This window comes from Phyllobates terribilis, unplaced genomic scaffold (genome assembly GCF_046119375.1).
Source record: "Phyllobates terribilis strain yellow unplaced genomic scaffold, ASM4611937v1 Scaffold_12__6_contigs__length_324123572, whole genome shotgun sequence".
Classification (NCBI taxonomy): Eukaryota; Metazoa; Chordata; class Amphibia; order Anura; family Dendrobatidae; genus Phyllobates; species Phyllobates terribilis.
In genome coordinates, this window is record NW_027362772.1 from 124,666,888 (window position 1) to 124,693,509 (window position 26,622).

At 45.9% G+C, this 26,622-nt stretch overlaps 1 protein-coding gene across 2 annotated transcripts in view; it reads right to left on the reverse strand.

Moving 5' to 3' along the window:
- Window positions 1–273: 273 nt before the first annotated feature.
- The window catches only part of LOC141172259 (sulfotransferase 2B1-like), a 649,758-nt gene continuing 623,409 nt past the window's right edge, over window positions 274–26,622 (reverse strand). For both annotated transcript variants that reach the window (XM_073656257.1, XM_073656258.1), the window contains exon 7: window positions 274–520. In XM_073656257.1, coding sequence (XP_073512358.1) covers window positions 402–520 — 119 coding nt within the window. In that variant the 3' untranslated portion in view covers window positions 274–401. The remainder of the gene's footprint in view (window positions 521–26,622) is intronic.

A 26,622-nucleotide genomic window follows, 5' to 3' on the forward strand; every position in this document is an offset into this window, starting at 1 on the left:
AAGTATTTTATTATGTTAGATATTTTACATTTAATTAAAATAAAACGCTGAGGCATTTTATGTATTTTATGTCCTGTGACAGTTAAAAGCAAAGCAAGGAAAATCAGCATTCGTCTTAATTTTTTATTTTTTTGGCCAATTTGCCCCTAAATGGCCCAGAGTTATATTTAGAAAACTGAAGACCAAGTGGTTTATATCTATACGTCAGGGCAATAATTACAATCACGATATCCCCACAAATCACCTCCAGGCAACAAAAGAAGAAATCCCAGATACATTTATTGTTTCTGGCCCTTTATTTTTATAGACTATCACTTTACGGACATTGGCAACTCAAAATAAGCCATATGGCTCAATCATGCAAACACTTCTTGCTTCATACACAGAATGAGATGTTGATTTTATGAAGATTGCTCCCAGAAAAATTTCATATTGACATCCTTCATCTTCTCTTTGTAGATTTTATCGAAATATTCACTCTGAGCTACTGTAAAATGGTTCTTCCAATCACCAGCTTGACCTGTACCAAAACAGTGCAATAATAGGAACATCACATTAATTGAAAGTATAATACGGATTTCTGTCAATTGCAATATAAAACTTACTGTCTTTATTTTCAAGTTTTTTTTAAAGAGTAAAATTTATTCCAGATTGCACTAATATGACCTGGGTTCCATAATTCTCCGAGCACAAAGCAACGCCAGGGCATCTATAGACTTCTTTGGAGTCCCAGTATGCCTCTAATGCCCAAACTTTCCACAGAGGCAGCAAAGTGTTTTTCAAAGAAACTGCATGAATTGGACATGAAACCAAATTGCAGCAGCTTCACTGGATACTTCTATATGAATCATTATAAAATCATACGTCCACTGGCAGACAGACAAAAGAGGCTCCTGTGCAAGAACAGTACATGGGCTCTTTGCAGTGCAAAACCTGATTTGGAGGTGATAATGGGCCTCCTTACCTCCAAATCAGGTTTAATTGCGTTACAGATCTTGTGGCTGCCACATACAAGAAAAAAATCTTTCAGGGACAATTAACCCCTTTACCACCTTGGGATTTTCCATTTTTGTTTTTTGCTCCCCTTTTTTCCAGAGCCATAACTTTTATATTATTCTGTTAATATGGCCATGTCAGGGCTTGTTTTTTGCGGGACGAGTTATACTTTTGAATGACAACATTAATTTTACCACATAGTGTACTGGAAAATTGGAAAAAAATTCCAAGTGCGGTGAAATTTCAAAAACAATTTTTTTTACCATGTTCACTAAATGCTAAAACTGACCAATCACTATAATTCTACAGGTCATTACGAGTTTGTAGATACCAAACATGTATAGGTTCTTTTTTTATTTAAGTGATGAAAAGAAAATCCAAAATTTGTAAAAAAAAAATAAAAAATTTTGCCATTTTCCGCGACCTGTAGCCTCTCCATTTCTGGGGCCGGGTGAGGGCTTATTTTTTTTTGCTCACCGAGCTGACATTTTCATTGATACCATTTTGGGGTAGATATGATGTTTTAATCGCCTATTTTTGCATTTTATTGCAATGTTGTGGATACCAAAAAAATGTAATTCTAGCACTTTGATTTTTTTTCTCATTACACTGTTTACCAATCGGATTAATTATTTTTATGATTTGGTAGATCAGACGTTTCTGAACCTGGCGATACCAAATATGTGTATTTTTGATTTTTTTATTGTTTTATTTTGAATGGGGCAAACGGGGGGTGATTTTAACTTATATATTTTTCAATTTTTTTTATATTTTTAAAAACATTTTTTTTTACTATTTACATGCTTCAATAGTCTCATTAGGAGACTTGAAGCTGCGATCTTCTGATTGCTTTTGCAACATATAGCAGAGCTTCAGCAGAAATTCTCATCTGCTACGATCGCCGGCCATGGGGCGACGCTCATAGCAGATCAGATATGACAACAACAGGGTCTCCTGTAGACCCTGGATTGTCATGCCAACCCATCGGCACCCCGTGATCATGGGCGGGTCTTATGACCTGCTTCTGGCGCCTGCATGTTAACATGTTAACAGCCACGGGTGCATCATGACATGTGCCTGAAAAGATGTGGGTTCAGCGCCGGAGCCTGCATCAAACAGGGGGAGGCAACCTATGACGTATCTATATGTCATAGGTCGTAAAGGGGTTAAAATAAATTCTCTTCTCTAATAATACTGTTCTCAGCTGTGTAGATAATTTAAAATGCGCAGCTTCCCGTTCCACTTTTCAGGGGGATGCAGGACACCACTGTTGAAGCCAAAACGGTGTGAGCAGGCTGTGGGTTGGATGGCAGATAATGCTTCCAGTCTGTTTCCCAGCACTAACCTGTCTTCCACCTGGTCCAGTCTCACTAGCCATGAGTCTGGACCACATAATCCTCACTGTGATCCTCCTTCCACCTACCACGGCGAGTCCCAGGAGACAAGCAACCTCATACTTGGACACTCCAAGGATCTCTTTACCTTCTTTTTCCCTTCTTCTTCTGGCCTGTCACCGTGCAAGTTTCAAGAGGGACATGAGGAGATTGTGTGCTGTGATGCCCAAATATTTGAACAGCCACGGTCAGAATATGCCGTCAGAGGTGAATGGCTATTACTGTCTCAGGAGGTGGATGATGAAGAGACACAGTTGCCAAAAAGTCATGTTAAGAGAACAAGTCAGGAGGAGGACCAGATTGAGGAAGTGGAAGACGAGGTGGTGGATGATGAAGTCACTGACCCAACCTGGCAAGATGGCATGTAGAGCAAGCACAGCAGCACAGAGGGGAAGGGATTAGTGTTGAGCGAGCACTAAAATGCTCGGGTGCTCGAAGCTCGGGCCGAGCTCACCGTGATACTTGGGTGCTCGACCCGAGCAACGAGCCCAATGTTAGTCTATAGGAGACCCGAGCATTTTTGCGGCGCCACCTCCAACAGTCTGTAGAAAGCCTAAAAAGTGCCCAAAACGATAGTGACAGTGTTCAAATGACATGGGGACAGCATGGGGATCGCCCCAGGAAGCATTTCTGACCACCAGGTCACTGCTGTCAACAATGTGGTCAGAGGTATTAAGCCACTTTAACGGGCTCACAATAAAGCGTTCAAAAACGAAACTGAAACGGTTTTCCTGTGAAATATGTTAAGGAACTTAGTTTCCAGGGTAAAGACTTGTGTATAAGGTAAAATAAGTAACCAAAAGCAAAAATACTCCTCCAAACCTTGGGTTATGTTCTCAAGTAGCATTTTTTATGCATTTTTGCACTTTTGTATTGCTTTCAACCGTGACAAATGCATTCACCGGGAAATGTCATTTTAACATTTTACAATCTTATCAGGCCATGTGCTGTGTGACACATGCATACAGTGCTGAAAAGACATGGGAACAGCATGGGGAAGACCCCTGGAAGCATCTCTGACACCCAGGTCACTGCCCAAAAGTGTGCCCATCAGAAGTGATCCTATCCGCATCAGAAGATGCAGACTTGCAACTATCCCCGTGCAAGTCCTTGTCCCAGGGCAGTGTTCAATTGTACCTCCCCCATTCCTTGCAATGTAAGAGCAAGTATGCTGCCTGCCACCCACCCCCAGGCTGCAATACCACACTGCTAGCTTGTTTGCACTTGAAATGGGGTCTTTTAGTTTGGAGGAGGCCGAAACTGGCCACTACCTCGTGGCTGCTTCAGCAGCGAGGTATCCATACTCAGTCCCCAGCCGCCCGGCGGCCGGGTGTCCACGCTCGGTCTCCAGCCGCCAGGGGGTGGCCGGGTGTCCATACTCGGTCCCCAGCCGCCCCGCGGCCGGGTGTCCACACACGGTCCCCAGCCACCTGGGGGCGGCCGGGTGTCCATAAACAGTCGCCAGCCGCCCCTATTTCCCCTTGAAACTTCCCCCTCACTTTTCTTAGCCCTGCCTGCTTTAGGGCAGCATTGGATGAGCCCACCAGAGAACCAGACTCCTCCGGTGGGCCCTGGCTTCTCCATCAGGGGAGTTGAGAGTGCCAAGGTGAGGAGCATGATGATGATGATAGAAGTTAGCATCTGCTTTGTTTTCTTGGAATGCAAGCGTAAATGTGCAACCTGCCACCCACCCACCCCCAGGCTGCAATACCATACTGCTAGCTTGCACTTGAAATGGGGCCTTTCAATTTGAAGGAGGCCGAAGCTGGCCACTACCTCATAGCTGCTTCAGCAGCGAGGTATCCATACTCAGTCCCCAGCCGCCCGGCAGCCGGGTGTCCACGCTCGGTTCCCAACCGCCGGGGGGCGGCCGGGTGTCCATAAACGGTCCCCAGCCGTCCCTATTTCTACTTGAAACTTCCCCCACACTTTTCTTAGCCCGACCTGCTTTAGGGCAGCATTGGACGAGCCCACCAGAGAACCAGACTCCTCCGGTGGGCCCTGGCTTCTCCTTCAGGGGAGTTGAGAGTGCCAAGGTGAGGAGCATGATGATGATGATATAAGTTAGCGTCTGCTTTGTTTTCTTGGAATGCATGCGCATGTATGTAGTAGCGGCTAGGCCTGAGGTGGTCAGAGTTTTGGCGCATATCCTACCTCCTCCGAGGATTGCTGGAAGTTTTCCTGCTACTATCCCAGTTCTATGACTCCCGTTAAAACAAAGCTTTAGGTGATGAATGATGGATGAGATGGTGGGAAAGGAGAAAGAGCAGGAGGAACAGGGACCATTCACATCAATATCAGGCCAGTCAACCACACATGTCTTGTAGGAAATGTTTCTGTACCAAAAGGAGCGGTTCGGCTACACAGTTATAGGGCATGCAGTGAGAGCAATGCCTAACAAAAATTTTGAGGCACTCCAATGCCCCTTGGAAGTGACATGGAGGTCAGAGGGCCTTAACTAAACCGTTTTTTCCATTTATAGCAACTGGGTCTCCTGTGCACTGTTGACCTAAGCAGTGAATGGAAGGCTTTCCAAAAATTATGAGGAACTGCAATGGCCCTTGAAACAGACGTGGATTACAGCATACTAAAAACCTTCTACCCATTATTGGGGAGTGGGTCTCCCTTAGTGTTCGCCTATGCATTGAAAAGCAAAAGCTGACTAAAGTTAGGAGGAAATGCAATGCCCGTTGGAAGAATGGTGGAGGTCGCAGGGGAATAAAAAGACAATATCAATGCCCCTTGCAAAAGTGGTGGAGGTCGCAGTAGCTTAACAAGACGGTTTTAATGCCCCTTGGAAGAGACGTGGAGGTTGCAGTAGCTTAACAAGACGGTTTTAATTCCCCTTGGAAGAATGGTGGAGGGCGCAGTAGCTTAACAAGACAGTTTTAATGTCCCTGGGGAAAGTGGTGGAGATCGCAGTAGCTTAACAAGACAGTTTTAATGCCCCTTGGAAGAGACGTGGAGGTTGCAGTAGCTTAACAAGACGGTTTTAATGCCCCTTGGAAGAGACGTGAAGGTTGCAGTAGCTTAACAAGACGGTTTTAATGCCCCTTGGAAGAATAGTGGAGGTCACAGTAGCTTAACAAGATGGTTTTAATGCCCCTGGGGAAAGTGGTGGAGGTCGCAGTAGCTTAACAAGACGGTTTTAATGCCCCTTGGAAGAGAAGTGGAAGTTGCAGTAGCTTAACAAGACGGTTTTAATGACCCTTGGAAGAGATGTGGAGGTTGCAGTAGCTTAAAAAGATGGTTTTAATGCCCCTTGGAAGAGACGTGGAGGTTGCAGTAGCTTAACAAGACGGTTTTAATGCCCCTTGGAAGAGACATGGAGGTTGCAGTAGCTTAACAAGTCGGTTTTAATGCCTCTTGGAAGAGATGTGGAGGTTGCAGTAGCTTAACAAGACGGTTTAAATGCCCCTTGGAAGAGCCATGCAGTACAGCATCTTAAAAACATTATTCCCATTATTGGGGAGTGGGTCTCCCATAGTCTTTGCCTATGCCTTCCAAGCAAAAGCTGCCAAAAATTAGGACGGAAGAACTTGCAATGCTGGCAACACGGACCAAGGTCACCCTGGTGGTATAGTGGTGGTGGAGGCTGAGGATAAGGAGAAGAGCAAAATACAGCCGAAATGAGGAAGCGTATTCCCATGTGTGGGTGTGAAGCGGTGCATGGGAATACACCTCCCGAAATAACAGAGTGGATTTGACTTTATGCTACTCTTCTGTCATTTGGTGGTGATGAGAAGTCTGGCCCAATCCAGCCCTTGTTCATTTTGATAAGGGTCAGCTTGTCAGCATTGTCAGTTGACAGGCGAGTGCGCTTATCTGTTATAATTCCCCCAGCGGCACTAAAAACACGCTCCGATAACATGCTAGCGGCAGGGCAGGCCAGGACCTCCAAGGCGTACAGAGCGAGTTCATTCCAAGTGTCCAGCTTGGATACCCAAAAATTAAAAGGCACAGAGGAATCACAGAGGACGCTGGTATGGTCGGCAAGGTACTCCCTCACCATCTTTTTAAACTTTCCACTCGTTGTGAGAGTACCCCGTGCCTCAGGGCCTGTAAGCTGGACGGGTCTCAGAAAACTGTCCCAGAACATTGACAGTGTTTCCCTGCCTCTGCTGGATTGGAGTTGCGTCTCTCTCGCCTGTACGCCTTGGTTGGTCAACGAAATGTGACCTCTGCTGCTAGCGTGTTCATATGGGAATTTTTTTAACAGTTCTGCAGCAAGGGCCTTCTGGTACTGCCCTATTTTTGTAGACCTCTCCACCTCAGGAATAAGAGCGTGAAAGTTCTCCTTGTAGTGGGGGTCTAAAAGTGTCACCAACCAGTAATGACTGTCACCCATCATTTTGGCAACGCGAGGGTCACGGTTAAGGCAGCGTAACATAAAGTCAGCCATGCGTGCCAGACTGGTAACGGGCAAGACTTCCGTGTCCTCACCAAGATGACAACTGACCATGCTCTCCTCCGCCTCCTCCTCCCCCCTGTCCTCAGGCCACCCACGCTGAACCGACTGTATGAGAGTTGTACAGGTACTACCATCTACAGCGCATGATACCAGCTCCTGTTCTTCCTCTTCCTCCTCCTCCTCTCCCTCATTGTCCCCCAATGGGATAAGATGAGGCTGGGCTGTGTGTAATCGCCCATTACGGGCTCTTGATCCATCTCATCATACTCTGGCTGCAATGTCTCCTCTTTAATTCTCTGCAGAGAGCGTTGCAAAAGACAGACAAGTGGGATGCTGACGCTAATGATGGCGTCATCGCCACTCACCATCTTGGTGGACTCCTCAAAGTTTGTCAGGATGGTACATATGTCAAACATCCAGGTCCACTCCTGAGGTCTTATGTGTGGAGTCTGACCTGAATATCGATGGCCTTGTTGCAGCTGGTACTCCACAACTGCTCTCTTCTGCTCACAAATCCTTTGCAACATATGGAGGGTAGAGTTCCACCGTGTGGGGACATCACACACCAGTCGGTGTGCCGGAAGCTGCAAATGCTGCTGCAACACAGCAAGGGCGGCGGAAGCTGTAGCTGACTTGCGAAAATGAGCTGACAGGCGGCGTACTTTGACGAGCAGATCTGGCAACTCGGGGTGCGATTTATGAAATCGCTGAACCACGAGGTTAAGCACATGAGCCAGGCATGGTACGTGTGTGATCTCGCCTCGCCTCAGAGCCGCCACCAGGTTACGGCCATTGTCACACACGACCATGTCTGGATGTAGGTTCAGCGGTCTCAGCCACAGATCTGCCGGCTCTTTCACAGCTGTCCACAACTCACAAGCAGTGTGAGGTTTATCACCTAAGCTTATGAGTTTCAGCACAGCCTGTTGCCGCTTGGCTGAGGCAGTACTGCAGTGCTTCCAGCTTGTAACTGATGTGGTGATATCTGAGATGGAGGCTGAACATGAGGAGGAGGAGGATGATGCGCAGGAGCTGTACAGTGTGGGGGCAACTCTGACTGACATAGGCCCCGCAATCCTCGGTGTGGGGAGGATGTGTTCCGTCCCAAGGTCCGACTGGGTCCCGCTTCCACTATGGTTACCCAGTGTGGCTTCAGGGAAATGTACCGTCCCTGGCCACAAGCACTTGTCCAAGTGTCCGTTGTCAGGTGGACTCTCCCAGTAACTGCGTTGTTGAGGGCACAGCAGATGTTTTGGGACTCGTGCTTGTGTAGTGCGGGGATGGCTCAACGGGCAAAATAGTGTCGGCTGGGGACCGAGTACCGAGGGACGGCCACCGCCATAAAGGTTGCGGAAGGATTCCATCTCCACCAGCCTAAAAGGCAGCATTTCCAACGCAAGCAGTCGTGAAATGTGCGAATTTAGGACTGTGACCTGTGGGACGTTGGCTGCGAATTTGCGCTTTCGTTCAAAGCTCTGGGATATGGACAATTGAATGCTGCGGTGGGACGTGGATGTGGACGTTGATGCTGTTTCTTGAGAAACTGCCATAATAAGTGAAGACTGAAAGGAGGGGGCATCTTTGCATGCAGTATGGACAAGGGATTGCCTTGCACGCACAACAGGGGGTTCTATTACATGCACAACAGCGGAAGAAGAAGTGGTGACACCCGCTGACACTGGTCGTGGACCCTGGGGTTCGCCCCATAAAGTCGGGTGCTTTGCTGCCATGTGCTTGATCATGCTGGTGGTGGTCAGGCTGGTAGTTTTGTCACCCCTGCTGATGCTTGCATGGCAGGTTGTACAAATGGCCTTTTTGGGGTTATCAGCAGAGTCTTTAAAAAAATTTCAGACTCTGGAAGACCTACCGGTTGTACTGGCAACGTCCCTCGTGTTGGTGTTGCGGGAAACTGTTGCCCGCCTTCTGTGTGCGAACACCACACTGCTTCTTCCTGAGTGTTGGGGTACTCTGCCTCCCTCCCCCTGTGTGCTGCTGGCCTCGCTCTGCGTGTCCTCCTGCCACGTTAGGTCAATTACTAGATCATCCACCACCACCTCCTCTTCCACTTGTGCACCACGATCCTCCTCCTCACTTCGTGGCAATTGTGTCTCATCATCGTCCACCTCTTGTGACAAATTGCCAGCGTCGACTTCCTCTGGCTGTGGCTGTTCAAATATTTGGGCATCGCTACATGGGATCTCCTCTTCCACCACTTCAAGCGGAGCAGGCGAGGGGCACAAATATGGAAATGGACCAGTGAACAGCTCTTCAGAGTATCCAAGTGTGGGATCAGTTGCTGTCTGACGACACTCGGCATGGTGGGAGGAAGGAGTATCAGGGTGAGTAGGAGTATGCGGTCGAGACTCACAGCTACTAAAACTTGACCATGTGGAAGACAGACCGGAGGTGTTGGTGCCCAGGTAACTGGAAGTATTATCTGCTATCCAATTAATAACCTGTTCACACTGATCAGTTCGCAATACTGGTGTTGTAGTGTGCTTCCCTAGTAATTCGGTCAAGAAGAGAGAGCGAGAAGATGTGGCTGTTGGTTGTGGCACATTTTCACCTTGGCCACGGCCCCGTCCTCTGCACGCACCACCACCAGAACGTCCAGTTCCACGTCCCTTGCCACGCGTCTTGCCCATTGTAAATGAAGTAAAATAGCTTACACTCACATTATCAATGGAAAAAGGGTAATAAAAAGGAGATTTGAACCGTGGAAGAGGAAAACCACAGTTCTATTTGTCTGGCCTACACCAGAATCTTTTAAACATATATATTTGTGACTGAACAGACAGGGAGACACTATTACTGTTTTTTTTTACGTAGAACAGGCCAAAAGCTGGATAATACAGAGATTTGAACCGTGGAACTGCAAAACCACAGTTCTAATTTACTGGCGTATACCAGACTTTTTTAAATAGATATATTTGGGGCTGAACAGTCAGCGACACATTCAAACTGTTTTTTTATGTAAAAAAACCCCAAAAGTGGATGATACAGACATTTGACCCGTGGAACTGCAGACCCACAGTTATAGTTATGTGGCGTACACCAGACTCTTTTAAACAGATATATTTGTGTCTGAACAGTCAGGGAGACACTATTACAGTTTTTTTTTACGGCAATAAATGCCAAAAACAGGATAATACAGAGATTTGACCCGTGGAACCGCAAAACCACAGTTCTATTTTTCTGGCCTACACCAGACTCTTTTAATCAGATATATTGGTGTCTGAACAGTCAGGGAGACACTATTACTGTTTTTTTTTTTACCGCAAAAAACAGGATAATACAGAGATTTGACCCGTGGAACTGCAAAACCACAGTTATAGTTATGTGGCGTACACCAGACTCTTTTAAACAGATTAAGGCTGAGTGCACACGATGCGTTTTTTATGCGTTTCCGCAGCGTTTCTGCAGCTGCGGAAACGCTGCGGGAAACGCATTAAAAACGCATGGTAGAAGGGCAACAATGTTCCCCAATGATAATCCGCATGTGCTGTGCCCATGCTGCGGATTTTTCCGCAGCGTTTATGCTGCGCTCAAAAATCCGCAGCATGTCCATTAATTTTGCGGAAACGCGGCATTTTCGCCGCCATTGACTTGCATTAGAACGCGCCAATTCCACAAGACTGCATTTGTACTTGCGTTATTGGCGCGTTCTAATGTGCGGATGGTACCCGGGTGTAGAGGAGATGAGACTCTCCTCCACACCCAGGTACCATTAAAAAGCTGTAAAAACAAGAATAAAATAAAAAATAAAGATATATTCACCTTCTGACGGCCCCCGGTCTCCTTCCCTCTGCTCGCGTGCAAGACTGAAGGACCTTCGGTGACGTCACAGTCATGTGACTGCAGGCCCTTCAGCGCAGTGTCTCGCGATATCCCGGCAGCCAGGAACAAGCCAGGAACGAACGCGGCAGCACACGCCGGGGCATCAGAGGGTAAAGTATAGCTTTATTTTTTTATTTTTAAACATTCTTATACGGTCACACTATATAAATCCATGCCGGTTGCATTGATTTATATAGTGTGACCTAGTTGTCAAGCACTTTCCAGGTGATGCTAAAATCGCCTGTCAATCCGCATGCGGAAACGCATGTGGAAACGCATGTGAATCCGCATGTATTCCGCAGGAAAAAATGCATGTACAATCCGCATGCGTTTTTTCTGCCAGGGAGATGCAGAAATGATGCAGAAATTTTCTGCTTCATTTCTGCATCGTGTGCACATACCCATATTGGTGTCTGACCAGTTAGGGAGACACTATTGCAGTTTTTTTTTACAGCAATAAATGCCAAAAACAGGATAATACAGAGATTTGACCTTTGGAACTGCAAAACCACAGTTATAGTTATGTGGCATACACCAGACTCTTTTAAACAGATATATTGGTGTCTGACCAGTCAGGGAGACACTATTACTGGTTTTTTTTACGGCAAAAATGCCAAAAACTGGATAATACAGAGATTTGACCCGTGGAACTGCAAAACCACAGTTATAGTTATGTGGCGTACACCAGACTCTTTTAAATAGATATATTGGTGTCTGAACAGTCAGGGAGACACTATTACTGTTTTTTTTTACGGCAAAAAATGCAAAAAGCAGGATAATACAGAGATTTGACCCGTGGAACTGCAAAACCACAGTTATAGTTATGTGGCGTACACCAGACTCTTTTAAATAGATATATTGGTGTCTGAACAGTCAGGGAGACACTATTACTGTTTTTTTTTACGGCAAAAAATGCAAAAAGCAGGATAATACAGAGATTTGACCCGTGGAACTGCAAAACCACAGTTATAGTTATGTGGCGTACACCAGACTCTTTTAAGCAGATATATTGGAGTCTGACCAGTCAGGGAGACACTATTACAGTTTTTTTTTACGGCAAAAAATGCCAAAAACAGGATAATACAGAGATTTGACCTGTGGAACTGCAAAACCACAGTTATATTTTTCTGGCCTACACCAGACTCATTTAAACAGATATATTGGAGTCTGAACAGTCAGGGAGACACTATTACTGTTTTTTTTACGGAAAAAAAAGCAAAAAGCTGGATAATACAGAGATTTGACCCGTGGAACTGCAAAACCACAGTTATAGTTATGTGGCATACACCAGACTCTTTTAAACAGATATATTGGTGTCTGATCAGTCAGGGAGACACTATTACAGTTTTTTTTATTGCAAAAATGCCAAAAGCAGGGTAATACATAGATTTGACCCGTGGAACTGCAAAACCACAGTTCTATTTTTCTGGCCTACACCAGACTCTTTTAAACAGATATATTGGTGTCTGAACTGTCAGGGAAACACTATTACTGTTTTATTTTACGGCAAAAAATGCAAAAAGCAGGATAATACAGAGATTTGACCCGTGGAACTGCAAAACCACAGTTATAGTTATGTGGCGTACACCAGACTCTTTTAAACAGATATATTGGTGTCTGAACAGTCAGGGAGACATTATTACTGGTTTTTTTTGTATGGAAAAAAAATGCAAAAAGCAGGATAATACAGAGATTTGACCAGTGAAACTGCAAAACCACAGTTATAGTTATGTGGCGTACACCAGACTCTTTTAAACAGATATATTGGTGCCTGAACAGTCAGGGAGACACTATTACAGTTTTTTTTTACGGCAAAAAATGCCCAAAACAGGATAATACAGAGATTTGACCTGTGGAACTGCAAAACCGCAGTTATATTTTTATGGCCTACACCAGACTCTTTTAAACAGAAATATTGGTGTCTGAACAGTCAGGGAGACACTATTACTGTTTATCTTTACGGCAAAAAATGCAAAAAGCAGTATAATACAGAGATTTGACCCATGGAATTGCAAAACCACAGTTATAGTTATGTGGCGTACACCAGACTCTTTTAAACAGATATATTGGTGTCTGACCAGTCAGGGAGACACTATTACAGTTTTTTTTACGGCAAAAATGCCAAAAGCAGGATAATACAGAGATTTGGCCCGTGGAACTGCAAAACCATAGTTATAGTTATGTGGCGTACACCAGAATCTTTTAAACAGATATATTGGTGTCTGACCAGTCAGGGAGACACTATTACATTTTTTTTTATGGCAAAAAATGCCAATTACAGGATAATACAGAGATTTGACCCGTGGAACTGCAAAACCACAGTTCTATTTTTCTGGCCCACACCAGACTCTTTTAAACAGATATATTGGTGTCTGAACAGTCACAGACACACTCAATTTTTTTGGGGGGCGGGGGGGAAATACCAAAAGGTTAATAAGACGCATATTTGGATAGTCTGACTGAGGAAAAAAAAAAATACAGGATTTAGATGAAAAAAAAAAAAATTTTTCGTGGCCCATGAGACCGGGGTGATAAGTCTAGCAATTTGACCAACAGGATCACACAGGACTGTAATGCAGCATTTGCTGGTATAACCACTGCGTCTCCTATACAGCCTGCCTGCCTGATATCTGGGATGGATATTAGTCCTGAGAAGGACTGTTTGTTTGATTTGGCAGGCTTTAGAGACCCTACACAACCTATTTCGCACTATATATCTCTCCCTAACTCAGCAGCACTCTCCCTACACCGCCTGATCAGGAGCAACTGTGTCCAAGATGGCGGCACCTGGTTTTAAATACTCGAGGTAACGTTGTGCGGCCAGCCAATCACTGTAATGCCCACAAACAACATGGCTGCAGCATTACAGTGACTGGCTGGCAATCCCTGCATGTTCATTGGCTCTGTAAAGAGCGCAAAACGTGCAGGGCGGAGACCCAAGCTCCCACCCAAGTAACCCGGAAATGCTCGCCGAACATCCCGAGTAGCATGATGCTCGGGCGAGTAACGAGCAGTGTTGAGCATGCTCGCTCAACACTAGAAGGGATCCATAGCACTGCAACAGGCAGGAAAATGGAGTGGGGCTGATAGAGGGAGAAGACGGTTAACTTTTCCCCAGAGCACCCAAACACGGCCAGATCCCAGGTCAAGGGTTAGGTGTTCCCCAGTCTGGCATATTTTTACAGAAAGTGTGGGAGACAAGAGAATGGTCATTTGCAACTTGTGCCGTACCAAGCTCAGCAGGGGCTAGACCCTTGCAGCATGGGCCAGACCACTATCAGCCTGACCACCACCAGCATGCTCAGACACATATCATCAAAGCACCTGACTAGGTGGACCGAACACCTGGGTCCACAATCACTGTCTGCAGGTGACACCACTGCCTTTTTCCCTTTGCTACGTGCTTGCCAATGTCCTGTACAGGATGCAGGCGTGGATGCCTCCTGCCCTGCACCTGTCGGTGCACTTATGCAGTCGCCATCAGCAACTACGTCCACTTCCTTGTCCGAGCGCAGCATTTATCTGTCCCTATCGCAGGCCTTGGAGCACAAGCGGAAATATGCAGGCCCCCACATGCCCATGCATTAAACGGACACATTTCAAGACTCCTTGCCCTGGAAATGTTGTTTAGGCTTGTGGACACTGAGGCTTTCTGCAACCTCATGGCAGCGGCCGTCCCTCGGTACTCGCTCCCCAGCTGACACTATTTCTCATGGAAAGCCATACCCACCTTACACCAGCACGTTTCACAAAATATAACCCGTACCCTGACCAATGCAGTTACTGGGAAGGTCCATTTAACAACACATGGACAAGTACTTGTGGTCAGGGACGCTACATTTCCCTGACGGAACTCTGGGTGAACCTGCTGGAGGCCGGGACCAAGTCAGACCCTAGGACCACACATGTGCTACAGATGCCTAGATTTGTGGGCTCAAGTTCCATCAAGGTTTCACCCTCCTCCTATGCCAGTTCCTGCACCCTCTCCTCCACCTTCTCATCCTCCGTCTCAAAATTGACCTGTGCTGTGCTGCCTGGAGGACTACAAGTACAGAGATTCTTAGCGAGGCTGCAGAGCGTTGCGGAGGGTGATATTTAAGAATGGGGCTGCAGATAAGTGCATAGTTAAACACAATATCATAGTTTAACATAAAAGCATAATTTGGTGTTTTCCTTACTAGTTTTCCAATGTTTTTCGGCCTTTTCTGTACTGTTTATCCCCATTTAGTATTTGCTCCCTGGACTTGGTTACCGGTGTGCATTTTGTGAGATGTATGCATGCCTGGAACAACTGCTTGAGGGTGAGTATGTATGGCACCCCATGGGGTCTGGTTGACACAGTGGTAGAAATAACATGTCTGAGAGCGAGCATTAGTTTTCCTGGTCAGGAGCACTTTTGCATGCACCACCTCCTGCCCCAGGCCAGAAAGGGGAGGAACCTGCCCTTTATAAACTGGATCTGGGGCGGGGTTAGTTAGTTAGTTCCAGAGGAAGGGACAGAGGAGCAGCAAGGAGCTCTGTAGGAGACAGGAGCTGAAGACCAGGGATTGGAGCTGATAGAGCTCATCCTGGCAGAAGACGCAGAGAACCGGACACCGGAGTCCGAGCCTGTGAGGATATCTACATCCAGCAGCAGAAACCACCAGGCAGGGGATTTCAGGTCCTTTGGCCATAGGAAGCTCGGAGGCTCAGTCACACGCAAGGGACCGGCACCGTCATCGAGGAGCGGAAGGTACCAAAGGCCCCAAGTCACCAGCCATACGGGTGAGCACCACACGGTACACTCAGGGACGTGGGCTACTACACGACTATAGCAGGGTAGCCAGGAAGAGTGCAGTCAGACGGGAAGGCCTACACCTCCACTTGGCCAGGGGAACTCTTGTTTGCTCACAGACTGACCAGGCCTCTATTGTTAGCCAGTACTCCCGGCAGGGCCTTCTTCATTACCAACAGTAAAGACCCTGAACTGCACTGCACGGACTCTGAGTCATTTCTGCTGCGCCCATGCATCATCACTCCCACCATCTGCACTCACTGCCCTGAGGCTATACTCCTCCCGTGGGGAGTTATACTACCCTCTGCTGCGCACACAACATCAGCCTCAGCGGTCTGCCCCGCAGCGGCGGTTCTCAGTGACCGCAATCCACGGGTGGCGTAGTCGGACATTTAAACCTTACAAAACCCAAATAAACAGATCCGACACTGGTTTGACCACCCTGAGCCATGGGACCCGGTTGCCGCCACGGAGACTACAACCCCTAGCATTACACAGAGACCCGGCTCCGGGTATTCCCCCACACACGGCCCAGGGGGCGCGTCATATGTCTGCGCTTGATGTCAGCGAGATACAAGTTTGGAAGTCCAGGTACTGGATCTAAATATGCAGCTAGCAACACTCAGAAGCATTGCAAACCTGGAGAGGAGTTTAGAGCTCACAGAGCTTGCGCTGGCTGGGGCCAGTGATATGGAGGAGGATGGAAGTGGGGAAAATCAGGACAGGAAGTACGTAGCTAGATAAATGTTACAAGAAGGGATAGGGGGAAAAGTGCCAGGGAGCCCAGTCCTAATCTGGCACAACCTAGTAAATATGCCTGTTTGGCTGATATTAGGAATGCAAGCCCAGGATTAGGATCACTGCAGCAACCAGAAAAATGATCGCTGTAGTAAGGAGGGCAATAGGAGTGCAGCAAAGGCCGGACAGATGTTGGTGGTAGGGGACTCTATAATTAGATGGACAGACAGGGTCATCTGCCGCCGAGACTGGGAATGTTCAACAGTGTATTGTCTGCCGGGTGCTTGGGTTCAACATATTGCTGATCGTTTAGACAGATTGCTGAGTGGGTCTGGGGAAAACCCAGCAGTCATTGTACACATCAGTACCAATGACAAAGTTAGAGGTAGGTGGAAGGTCTTTAAAAATGATTACAGGGAACTAGGAGAGTAGCTGAAGGCCAGGACCTCCAGGGTGGTGTTTTAAGAAATACAGTCTGTGTCACGAGAAAGACAGCAGGAGCTTAGGCTGATAAATAAGTGGCTTAGAAATTGGTGCAGGAAATAAGGATTGGGTTCATGGAGAACTGGGCCGACTTCTCTGTTGGCTACAGCTCTGCAGTAGGGACAGGCTGCAGCTTAATGGAAGCTGTGCTTGGGGGAAAAAATGGCCAGACAGATGGAGGAGCTTTTAAACTAGAACCTGGAGGGGGAGAGGGTAGTTGTGCTAATAAGGGGATAGACAGAGAGAGTGAGACATTGGGGGGGGGGCTGGGATATGCAAAGAAAATAGGGAGCTGAGCAGGAGTAATAAATGTGCTATTAGTATTAAATGTCTGCTGGCAAATGCAAGAAGTCTCGCAAACAAAATGAATGAACTGGAGACTCTTATGTCGGTCACAAAATATGATGTGGTCGGCATTACGGAAACCTGGCTGGGTGAAAGAAATGACTGGGTGACAAACATAGAGGGTTACACTACATTTAGAAAGGACAGGAAAGAGAAAAAAGGTGTAGAGGTGTGTATTTTCGCAAAATCCAACTTAAAACCTGTGCTCAATGACGACATTGGGGTGAGCTTCGACAATCTAGAGTCAGTATTGGTAAATGCACATGGGTATAGCAACAATGGAAAGTTGCTAATTGGAGTTTGCCACAAGCCATCTAATATAGCTGAAGAGGTAGAGGACGAAATGCTGCAAAAAAATTAAAAAGGCAGCAAATAGTAATACGATCCTTATTATGGGGGATTTTAATATCTAGACATTCAAAGGGACATACAATCTTCTGGGTGTGCTAAAAGCTGCAAGTTCTTATCCACAGCTCAGGACAATTACCTCTCTCAACCAGGGGAGATAATCTACTAGATCTGGTTCTGTCAAGTAGACTAGATACAATTTCAAATCTACAGGTCAGAGAGCATTTGGGAAACAGTGACCATAATATGGTAAGTTTCAATGTAATTTTCAATCAAACATTCAAAAGGGGAAATGCAAAAACCTGGAACTTTAGGAAAGCTGATTTCAACAAATTAAGGGAAGAGCTTAATCGTGTAGACTGGGACTGTCATGATAACTGGGGATACCGAACATAAATGGGGCATGTTTAAGGAAATACTACTAGAATCCTGTAGAAAACTTATACCCTCTGGTAATAAAATGTCTAGGGATAAAAATAAACCATTATGGATAAATAAGATAGTACAAAGTTTAATAAGACAAAAACAAAGGGCATTCAAAATCTTGAAGACTGAGAATACAGAAATAGCATTTCAGGAGCATAAAGATCTAAATAAGAAATGTAAAAAAAGAAATCAAGCTAGCAAAGTTATCTACAGAGAAACAAATCGCCAACAACATTAAAAAAAATCCCCCAAAAATAAAAAATACATCAATGCCCAAAAGAAAAAAAAAGATGTTATCGGCCCCTTAAAAGAAGATAATAAGATAATTATAGAAGACAAAGAAAAGGCTGAGATAATAAACAGACACTTTTCATCCATGTTCACCAATAAACCATCTGTTCCAGGGATCTTTCACCAAGGCAAAAATCACAGTTCACCACCTGATATAACCGGTTTAACCCAAAAAGAAGTATGCATGCGTCTGAGCAAATTAAACATTGACAAATCCCCTGGCCCAGATGACATTCATTCACTGATACTGAGGGAATTGAGCTCAGTAATTGACAGACCACCATATCTCATTCTTAGAGTCTTTTGTAACAGGGGTGGTGCCACAGCATTGGAGGATGGCTGATGTGGTACCGATATTTAAGAAAGGTAAGAAGGTGGATCCAGGTAACTACCGTCCGGTAAGTCTGACATCAGTAGTGTGCAAAGCTTTTGAGGGCCATAAGAGATGACCTGCAGAGTTATATCACAGAGAATAATATAATAAATGATAACCAGCACGGATTCATGAAAGATACAGTTGAAATCAGAAGTTTAAATATACTATATAAAAAGACAGATATGAATGTTTTTCTTAATATATGACAAGAAATCAGAATAAACCTTTCCCGTTTTAGGTCAATTAGAATTACCATAATTTTTAATGTTTGCCAAATGCCAGAATAATTAGAGAGAGAGAATGTTTTAAGGCTTTTTTATTACTTAATGCAAAGTCCAAAGTTTACATACACGAAGATTACTATGCCTTTAAACCATTCTGAACTGCCCATATGATGATTTTATGTGTTTGGAAGGTTCTAATAGTTTTTTTTTAGCAACATCTGAGTTAATTAGAGACTAGAGATGAGCGAATATTTAAATGTTCGGTTTGGATTACGATCGTCGAATCTGCAATATTCGTCAATTTATTCATCGAATATTCGCCGAACATTGCCAAACGCAATAGGATTCAATAGGGGGCAAAAACAAATGCATACACGACACCTTCAAATGCTCCAAAAGCATACAAAACACATCAAATTAGGGGCAGACACAATGAAAGTGCCATGAATTGACTCAGAGTACTTTAATTATTATTATTTATTATTATAGCGACATTTATTCCATTGCGCTTAACATGTGAGAAGGGGGCACTGACTGGTACAAGAGGAGAGAATACCCTACTCACGAGGGCACACAAACAGTCTAAAAGGGATGGGTGAGGATACAGTAGGTCACAGTAGGGGAGATGCATGGGACAAGTCTGCTGAGAGCCTAAATGAAGGTAAGCTTCCAGGAGCAGATTGACCCCTGCACCAATTAGTATGAAGGCGAAAGGCTTCTAATGACTGCAGGAGTGGAAGGAATCAGACGCTGTGGTCTTCTGGCTGCTCTATATCATGGTAAACCCGTGACACCTTGCAAGCTTCAACACAATGTTCACAAGGTAGACAGCAGCGGTAGTCAGTCTCCTAGGAGCTAACTCCTTTATGATGATAGAGGCCACCATCTCTTTAGCTTGCTGCTGGTACTTTCCTGTGGGAATGAACTTGTCTCCAACCAGCCTGGAATATTTTCAGTGAATTATGGTGTGGCACCCCAGGGGTCTGGTTTCCACAGTAATAGCAATATTACGTCTGAGAGCAGGTGGGAGGTCTCTTGGTCAGGAATCCTATGCATGCCACACCTCCTGCCCAGTCCTGGGAGGGGAAGAACTTCCCCTATATAAAACTGGGGCTGAGGCAGGGTTAGAGAGTTGAGAAAGAGCAGAGAACACAGACAGAGACACAGTCTGGTCTGTAGTGGAGCAGCTATAGGAAAGAAAGATCAGGAGCTCAGTGGGAGCAGTGCTACAAGGAATCAGGGGCTGGCAGCTGTAGAGCTCGCCCTGATTGAAGAATTATCACCGGAGTCCGAGGCTGCGGGGGCGAATCCTTACCCAGAAGCAGAAACCGACCGGCAGGGGATTTCAGGTCCTCTGGCCAAGAAACCCGAAGGCACGGTCACACGCGTGGGACCAGCACCGCCGTCGTGGAGCGGAAGCTACCAGAAGGCCCCGAGTCACCGGCCATACGGGTGAGCACCACACGGTACACTCAGGGACGTGGGCTACTTTTACCCGCCTCTAGCAAGGTAGCCAGAAGAGTACAATTAGTTGGGGAGGCCTACAACTCCGCCTGGCCAGGGGAAATCCCATCTGCTCAAAGACTGACCAGGCCCCGATCGCTAGCCAGTACTCCGGGAGGGTCTATCTTGATTACCAGTAAAGACCCTGAACTACACCGCATCGTCTCTGAGTGGTTCCTGCTACCCCCATCATCCACGTCGGCTGCCCTGAGGCCATACCCCTCCCGTTGGGGGTTATACCATCTACGCTGCACAATCGTACCACCGGCCTCAGCGGTCTGCCCTGCAGCGGCAGCTCCATAGCTGCATTCAACGGGTGGCGTAGTCATCCAACATCTACTGCTAATACTCAGCCACACAGTTTGACTCCCTGGGCACGGACCGGGTCACCGCCACGAGACTACTACCCCCAACAGGCCCGACTCCGGGTAGTCCCCGCGTGCGCAACGCTACACCAAGTAGGCCCAGGGGCGCGTCAATGGCACTCCATGGTATTAACAGTGCACCCAGTACCAGAAGCGAAGCCATCCATAATTTCCTTCTCAGGAATTTTATTTGGTAGACTGAATGGCTGCCCAAACATTAGTTTCTCACAAACGAGCTAAAAATACTGAGTGGGTGCAAGTTTCCCCAGCATGTTACATTGGAGATTAAGTAAGGGAATATATCTGGAGATTAGGTCAGAGATGTATGGAGGAGAAAGGTTACGGATGGCTTTGTAGGTCAGTTTTAGTAGTTTTAACTGGATACACAGGGCAATTGGGAGCCAGTAAAGTGATCTTATAGATTGCAATCTTATAGATTGCTGGAGCCAGTTCACAGTAAAAAAAACCAGCCAGTGTCCAGGAACCTTCACACAGACTTTTCTTAGCCAGTTCTGCTTCTCAGCAGGTTTGGACGGGCCCACCAGAGAACCAAAGACTTCTCCGGTGTGCCCTGGCTTCTCCTTCAGGAGAGTTCATAGCGCAAACCTTGCAGCTGCTATGGTGCTCCTGAACAGGAGAGAAAGGTGGTCCCTCAGAATTAAATCCTCTGGTGGACCTAATGTTCTTCAGTCTGACACTGCTTCTCGGTGACAGTTGTATTTCACCTCAGCCATATTCTTTAGGTCGGTGAAAGGACTGGCATAGAGGGAAACGGTATCTACTCCGGCTGTCATTTCTCCCAGGAAAGTCCTTTTATGCAGCTTGTTCCATAAGCAATGACAGCCCGTCTAACATCAGCTCACACTTCTCGGTGGTGCTTCGACACACAAAGATTTTTCTTTGCGCCTTGAATTTCATGACTACAGAGTTGGGCAATGGCCTGATCTGCAATGTGTTTTTAGAAATAACGTGCATAAGCAAAGACACGGTTTAGGCCACTGAAGGTCATCATTAAGCGAAATTCATACAGCTTTCCCACAGACTGAAAGAGGGGCATCAAGACTTCCAAGTCTTCTCTGTCCTCACCAAAAGGATGACTGTCCATGTTCTTCTCCTCCTCCTTATTATCACCCAATCAGTGCTGAGATGAGATGAGGTTGGCTGTGTACCATCACCCTGTATAGTTCCTTGCTCCGCTTGCAATGCCTCCTCTTTAATTGTGAGCACCGAGCGTTTCAGTAGACAGAGAAGCGGGATGGTGACGCTAATTATGGCGTCTTCGCCTCTCATGATCTTGGTGGTGTCCTCAAAGTTTTGGAGGACGGCACAGATGTGAGACATCCATGCCCACTCATCAGTTTTTATGTGCGGAGGTTGACCTGAATTCCAACGGGCGTGTTGAAGCTGGTACTCAACAACTGCCCTCTGCTGCTCACAAATCCATCCCAACATCTGCAACGTTGATTTCCAACGTGTGGTGAAATTGCACAGCAGTCGGTAAGCTGGAAGCTGCAAACGTTGCTGGAGCACTGTCAGATTGGCAGAAGCTGGGGCTGACTGTCTGAAATGGGCACACACACGTTTTACTTTCACAAGCAGCTCTGGCAGATCTGGGTAGGTGTTGAGAAACTGCTTAACCAGTAAGTTAAGAACATTTAGTGCTCGCTCATCACTAATGTGTACCCCTGTATGGAGAATAATATCAGCACCAAAGAATTAAAAGATGAAATGTAGCCTGCTTTATATACCATGGTACAAAGAAAACCAATTTCGATTATATCATGTGTACCCCTGTGAGAACAATATCTGCACCAAGGAATTAATTTCACTAGAGTAGAACTATTATAATGGGGACCGACAACTCTTCCACTACAGCCAACCCAGCAGATGGAGACCCAACCAGGAGTATTCACATTTCAAAAAATTAGGGCCTAACACCACCATTTCCGTGGTCAACAGATTGGAGATGATGGAGTTCAATCTCTTATCTTTGTAATGTGTAGAGAAAACAATCTTTTATGTGACTACAACTCCGGGACCGAGGGCTGGCTGCAGTGCTGAGAGAGGGCGGAATACAGTGAACCGGACAAACTGCTGGACTGTGTGTGAGATGCATGCAGAGATTTTACAATGGATTGATAAAGTTGTGCTGTGCTCGTTCTCTGAGATTGGTCAAAAACAACAGGCATGTCTGTTTCCGTTACAGCTGATGGGCTCTCACTCAGCCTGACTGGAGCAGGTAAAGAACCAGAGGTTCTGCGGTGGAAGACCTGTTGTCACGTCAGGTGTGAGTGCAATACAGATGAGAAAGGGAAAGGGAGCCCAGACACTAGGGAAAGGGGGAAGCGGTGACCTCCTAATCTGGATTAGCGTCACCCTGTCTCCCCCTAACATCCCTATACAGCCTCCGCAGCTGTCGCCGATCACGTGCCTCGCCCTACTATCCCTGGCGTAAGGCTATATCTGGGGGTGGAAGGAGATGAGCACTAGTCAACCTCCGCTAGCACTCTAAAGACAAAAGGGGATGACAACAAGGGAATAACAAGTTAGCTTTAGAAGAACTCCAACAGGGCACACAGCCTCAAGACTCCAGAGAGGACGTGATGCTGCTTTAGCCTAGTTCCAAGTAGAAATGAGTATAACCGGCGACACCCACCTAGACACACCAGGTATATATACACCCAGCCTAAATGGAGGTAGTCCTATATAGGCAGCTGTTGGAATTTCTAAACGTGGAGATCTCCTGCAAACCACTGCAGGGCGACTGTCTGTCACCTCTGACACACCCATGACACCTGTGTGACAATGCTTGGCATGGTAACAGAGGAGGAGGAAGAAGCAGCAGATGCGGTTGTTGGGATGGATGATGGTTGTTGAGGTCCGCATCTTATCGCAGTGAGATTGCCAGAGTAACACATGTTCATTGTGCATGTGAAGGTTCATGCATGTAGTAGTCAAATAATTGCACTTTTTCCCTCTACTGATTTTTTTCTTGCAAAGTTGCCAGATAACATGAGTTGCCTCATCCTTTGTGGTGTCAAAAAAGGTCCAGGCTAGACAACCCTTGCTGCCCCTGCGAACTGCAGACCGACGACAGTTGCTAGTCACTGCCACAGTTGTGGCTAAGGAATCAGTGCTTGACGCGGTTGTATCTGTTAGAACCCTCCTGTTTGTTTTTTCCATCTTGTGTTTTGCGGTCACGTGACCATCTGCCTTTATATTCCAGCTCCGCCCTTGTGGCTGTGCTGGACTTCAGTGTATGACTGTTTCTCTAGCCTGGTGCTTCGGTGCTTTTCTCTGTCAAGTTCGCTTGGTCCTCTGGGACCTCTAGTACATTTTTGTCAGTTTGCCTTTTTGTGTTCTGCAACAACTTCTCTGTTTAGGAGGTGTCCCATTTTTTGTCCCAGTCCTTAGTTCTTTTAGGGACCCCTCCCTTAATTCTATAGGTCTTCGTTCAGACTAGCCGAGGACTAAGGCGGGTCTGTTCACTAGGAACAGGCAGCCCTCTACATCATAGGGATTCAGCTTAGTCTTACTGTAGGGACAGCTTTCCCCTATCTTTCCTTAGTACTTGTTGCAGATCATAACAGTAAGTCCAGCTCAAAAAACTAAAAGGAAAGAAATTCGGGGATCAGTATGGTTTCTGTCCAGGATTTGGCTCAACGCCTGCAGGGATTGTCTCTGGAGGTGGCCGTGCTTCAGCAACACATGAGTAGCTGTTCTGGAGCGCATTTTGTTAATCCCAAGGTAGGACTGCCTGATGTTTTTTATGGTAAACAGCAAGATTTTCTTTCCTTTAAAAATGCTTGTTTGTTATATTTTCTTTTGAGACCAAGGTCCTCTGGGAATGAATCACAGCGCATTGGTTTTATTATGTCACTTTTGCGCAATGAACCACAGGGGTGGGCCTTTTCTCTCCAGCCTAATGATCCATGTTTAAGGTCTGTTGAAGAATTTTTTTCTGTTATGGGGCTATTATATGACGATCCTGATCGAATCTCATCTGCTGAATCAAAACTCAGGTGTTTGAATCAGGGGTCAGATGATGTTGAAAATTATTGCACACACTTCAGGAGATGAGATTCAGAAGTTAAGTGGAATGATCCTGCACTGAGATGTTTATTTTTTGCTGGTCTGAGTGAAAGGGTTAAGGATTTGCTAATTGCATTCCCTGCACCAGAGACTCTGCAGGATACTATGCAGTTAGCTGTTCGTATAGACAGGAGACTGAGGTGCATGCTCAATGAGGTAAAGACTCCTGTAATGTCAATTCCTAGTCCCCAGAAAATCTGCTCTGACGGCGGACAACTGATGGAGGTTGGGGCGATGTCACTCCGCTCTCAGGAAAGAGACTGGAGGTTCGCCGAGGGATTGTGTCTTTATTGTGGTAAAGCTGACCATTTGATTAAGTATTGTGAGCGTCGTTTAAGTAAAGAAAAAAAAGGTCAGTTACGCCCGTATAGCTTGTTTACGCTCTGCAGGAGTATTTCTTTCTGGGAGTACTACTTTGCAGGGAGATTTGATTGAATTTCAGGTATTTGTGGATTGTAGTTCAACATTTAATGTGATTGATAAAGGGTTTTTGGAAAACCTTAAATTGAAATCCAAACCTTTGTCATCACCTATTTCTGTGATTGCAATTGATAACACTCCTTTGAAATGTATTACTCACAAGACTGCTGCATTTCCCCTCACTATCACTGGAGTTCACCAAGAAATTTTGGACTTGGTTGTTTTAGATAATTTACCCTCTCCAGTTGTTCTAGGATTGCCTTGGTTAAACTGCACAATCCTTTATTGGACTGGTCTACTAATGTGATTAAGTCTTAGAGTCCGAAGTGCTATGATAAATGTTGTAATGGTCGCATTGCGGCTGTGGAAAAAGGGGAATTACCAGTACCTATGCAAGATTTTTGGAGGGTTTTTTCAGAGGAGAAGTCGCAAGTTTTACCTCCTCATAGGGATTATAATTGCGCCATTGAGTTTGTTCCTGGAGCTACTCTTCCCAAGAGTCGCTTGTTTAATCTGACTATCCCTGAAAGAAAGGCCTTGGAGGAGTACACACAGACTAGCCTGGCTGCTGGTCACATTAGACTTTCTAAGTCGCCTGTGGCAGTTGGATTTTTCTTTGTTAAAAAAAAGGACGGCGGTTTACGTCCATGTCTGGATTTTCGTGAAATTAATAAGATTACCGTACGCAATTCCAACCCATTGCAGTTAATTCCTGATTTGTCTAACCAGTTAGTGAGGGCCAAGTGGTTCTCCAAAATTGATCTCTGGGGGGCATATAATTTGTTACAAGTGAAGGAGGCTGATGAATGGAAAACTGCTTTTAACACTCTGGTAGGTCATTTTGAGAATCTGGTGATGCCTTTTGGTCTTACCAATGCACCTCCGTTTTTTCAGAACCTTATTAATGACATCCTGAGACCTTTGATTGGTAAGAATGTGGTTGTGTATTTGGATGACATTTTGATATACTCACCAGATCTAGAGTCACATTGGCAGAGTGTATGTGAAGTTTTGCAGTTATTGAGTGATAATTCACTCTTTGCTAAGCTGGAGAAATGTGAGTTCGCTGTGCAGAAAATTAGTATTTTGGGCTACATTGTCTCCAGCGAGGGCTTTGAGATGGACCCGGTGAAGGTTCAGGCTGTGCAGGAATTGCCTAGGCCTATTGGTTTGAAATCTATACAGAGATTTTTGGGTTTTGCCAATTATTACAGGAAATTCATTAAGAATTTTTCTGTAATTGTTAAACCTCTAACCGATCTCACCAGGAAAGGTGCGAATACGACCCAGTGGACTACTGAAGCCATTGAAGCGTTTGAGTATCTCAAAGAGAAGTTCAGTTCTGCCCCTATCCTTAAGCAGCCTGATGAGACCAAGCCTTTTTTGGTCGAGGTCGATGCTTCATCGGTGGGGGTCGGAGCAGTTTTGTCTCAGGAGAACAAGGGTGGAGTACATCCTTGTGCCTTCTTTTCGAAAAAAAATTTCGGAAATGAAACTGAATTATGATGTTGGAAATCGGGAGTTGCTGGCTATTAAACTTGCGTTTGAACATTGGCGTCATTTTTTGGAAGGCGCTAGATTTCCTATTCAGGTTTTCAC